Here is a 2500-nt window from a genome sequence, read left to right on the forward strand (position 1 = left end):
TATATAGTATAACTATACAACAGCAATTATATGAATGTGTTTGATTAATTAATAAATGATTAATGATAATTATTCAGTGTTTACTTTCATCATAATCATTACTTTTATTGTAATTGTCATCATCATCATCCAATCTTTGTTTTATGTTTCTTTTTTAATCATCGAGACATTAATAATTAGTTCTTGTACTTGCCACATATTTTAAATTACTGTAATTACTGTTATACCTTGGCTAACATTTTATTTTGACAGGTAAAGTGGATTCGGACACAGCCTAGAGAAGAAGTATGTCTTTTTTCCTCGGCATTAGATGGACGCGTTACTCAGTGGCATTTGCATAATAATAGCCTCGTCCATATCAATATCTTAGACTTCAAAAACTACGAGTTGCTTGCGAAACCCCTTCCACCCCCGGAGAAAATAACTTTAGAAGGTAAGGTAATTCTTCATGCACGTTTATCTGCTTACTCACTTATATGTCTTTTTATTCCATCCTCAAAATCATACATTAGACATTTATTTCCAATTCATGATAACAATTATCATTTCACATATAGGACTGGTGACCTGCATAGCATTCTGTCCGAACACCGAACATGTGATTCTAGTGGGCGTGGACACGGGTGCTTTATACCAGTGTTCCATAGTCTGCTCTGTTCACACTCTGGTTCGCTATTCTGCTCATACCTCACCAGTTAGGGGACTTGCTTGGAACAGTCATCACAGCCAGATATTTTTATCTTGCTCAGTTGACTGGACGGTAAAGGTCTGGCTGCAACACAAAATGTATGTATACAAATTTTTGTGAGATTTACTATCCTTGTGTGACTGGTGGGCCAACATGAGCCTATCTATTTGCAGAATATGTTCAAGTGGTGTTAATCAGCACCAACATCTATAGCCAAAATGAAATGTTTGCAGCAGACAATATCTTGTAATATAATAACATATAAAAACTTTCAGGACGCCCCTCATCATTCTAGACCTTGGAGCTGCTGTTGCAGCCGTGACATGGTCACCGTATAGCAGCAGTGTATTTGTAGCTGTCACAGACGATGGCCGTGTACACGTGTATGATCTTTTTGTACGTAAATGTAAGCCACTTTGCGTGCAAACCCTCGTTCAGCGACGGCGGGTGGTTACTGTATGTGTGGCATTTAATCCTTTTCATCCTATCATACTCGTCGGCGGTGAGAAGTAAGTATGGCTTGATTTTTGTATATATTCCATGTGTTTATAAGTTTCTGAGCAAATTAACAAGAAGCAACTACTTTCACCGTGATATTTCATTGGCTAAGTTATATCACACCTTCACATACATAGACAAACGAGCAAATATAATATACTTATTTGGCATTCTTAAACTATGGGTTGTTACACGATCACTTCTCAATAATCGATAATTAATTACATAGTACTAACACATATCCAGTGATAGACTGTATTCGTTAATCAATTTAATGAAATAATGCAGAGTGCTTTTTGCAGAGGTTACTTAGCATCCCTCAAGCTTTCTCCAAATCTGAGGAGGTCACACAGAGACTCCAAAGGACCCGATCCTCAGGATCTAAAGGAGATAGAGTTATGCAAGATGGAAAGACTCATTGCTACAAGTAATAAAGATTAGAAAGTGCAACATGAAGGAGTGTTTGGTCTATGTTTTCTGGTATATTTGATATATGCTTTAGATACAGTGCCGTTTGTTTGCCAAAACAAACAAACTAATATAAAGAATTATTTTTTGTTCAAATGTGCCAGATAGCAATATCTTAAAGACGGTATAACTGGCATCGGAATATATATGTACAATAAAGTCTAATTTCATAAACCAAAATAGCTTCCGAAGTCGGACCTGTCTGTTTGCTGGGTGTAATTACGACCGAAAATTTGGTTGAACCGTTCTCCTTTATTTATAATTCATATTTATGAATTCGGAAAATATGCACTGCATACATGATCAGTGATTTCCATAATGGCCATATCATTTGTGCCATATCATATCATCTTTAAACCAGGACTGATTATGGTTTTCATATCCAATCGTTTTAGTTCTATATTATGGTAGATTAATGTTACATTATTAATGATAAAGCAATAATAATAGCAATAATAACAAATGAAGTTATATGAAGGTGGAAATTGTAAAAGACAGCATAATGAGGATTTTTTTTTACAAAACTGTGGCTAACAAACGCAGCTCTGAATGAGGCAAGGTGACCTACCTCATTCATTGCAAGCAGATTAGTTGCTAAGTGGCTAAAATCCAAACTTAAATCATAGTTAGCAAATTTAATAATGCAGATTTTCTCTGTAAAGAATCCTGATTTTAAAGATAAGATTTATATCTGCGTTTGAATATTATATTATATATTATTGTAAGTTGTCACAAATTGTTTAAATCGAGTCATTAATTTTGGATAATCATTTACATACACAAACAGGGTAACATGAAATTTCTTTAAGAGAGCTTAATGTCAGGTCTAAACCAAAGAGCTCTTTC

At 34.8% G+C, this 2500-nt stretch overlaps 1 protein-coding gene across 1 annotated transcript in view; it reads left to right on the forward strand.

Moving 5' to 3' along the window:
* Nucleotides 1–2500, forward strand: part of LOC119583336 (dynein intermediate chain 1, axonemal-like) — a 17286-nt gene that overhangs the window by 14460 nt on the left and 326 nt on the right. The window contains exons 3-5 of the mRNA XM_037931808.1: nucleotides 558–786; nucleotides 964–1197; nucleotides 1489–2500. The exon at nucleotides 1489–2500 is cut by the window's right edge and continues 326 nt beyond it. Coding sequence (XP_037787736.1) covers nucleotides 558–786; nucleotides 964–1197; nucleotides 1489–1627 — 602 coding nt within the window. The 3' untranslated portion in view covers nucleotides 1628–2500. The remainder of the gene's footprint in view (nucleotides 1–557; nucleotides 787–963; nucleotides 1198–1488) is intronic.

This window comes from Penaeus monodon, chromosome 17 (assembly GCF_015228065.2).
Source record: "Penaeus monodon isolate SGIC_2016 chromosome 17, NSTDA_Pmon_1, whole genome shotgun sequence".
NCBI classification, from domain to species: domain Eukaryota; kingdom Metazoa; phylum Arthropoda; class Malacostraca; order Decapoda; family Penaeidae; genus Penaeus; species Penaeus monodon.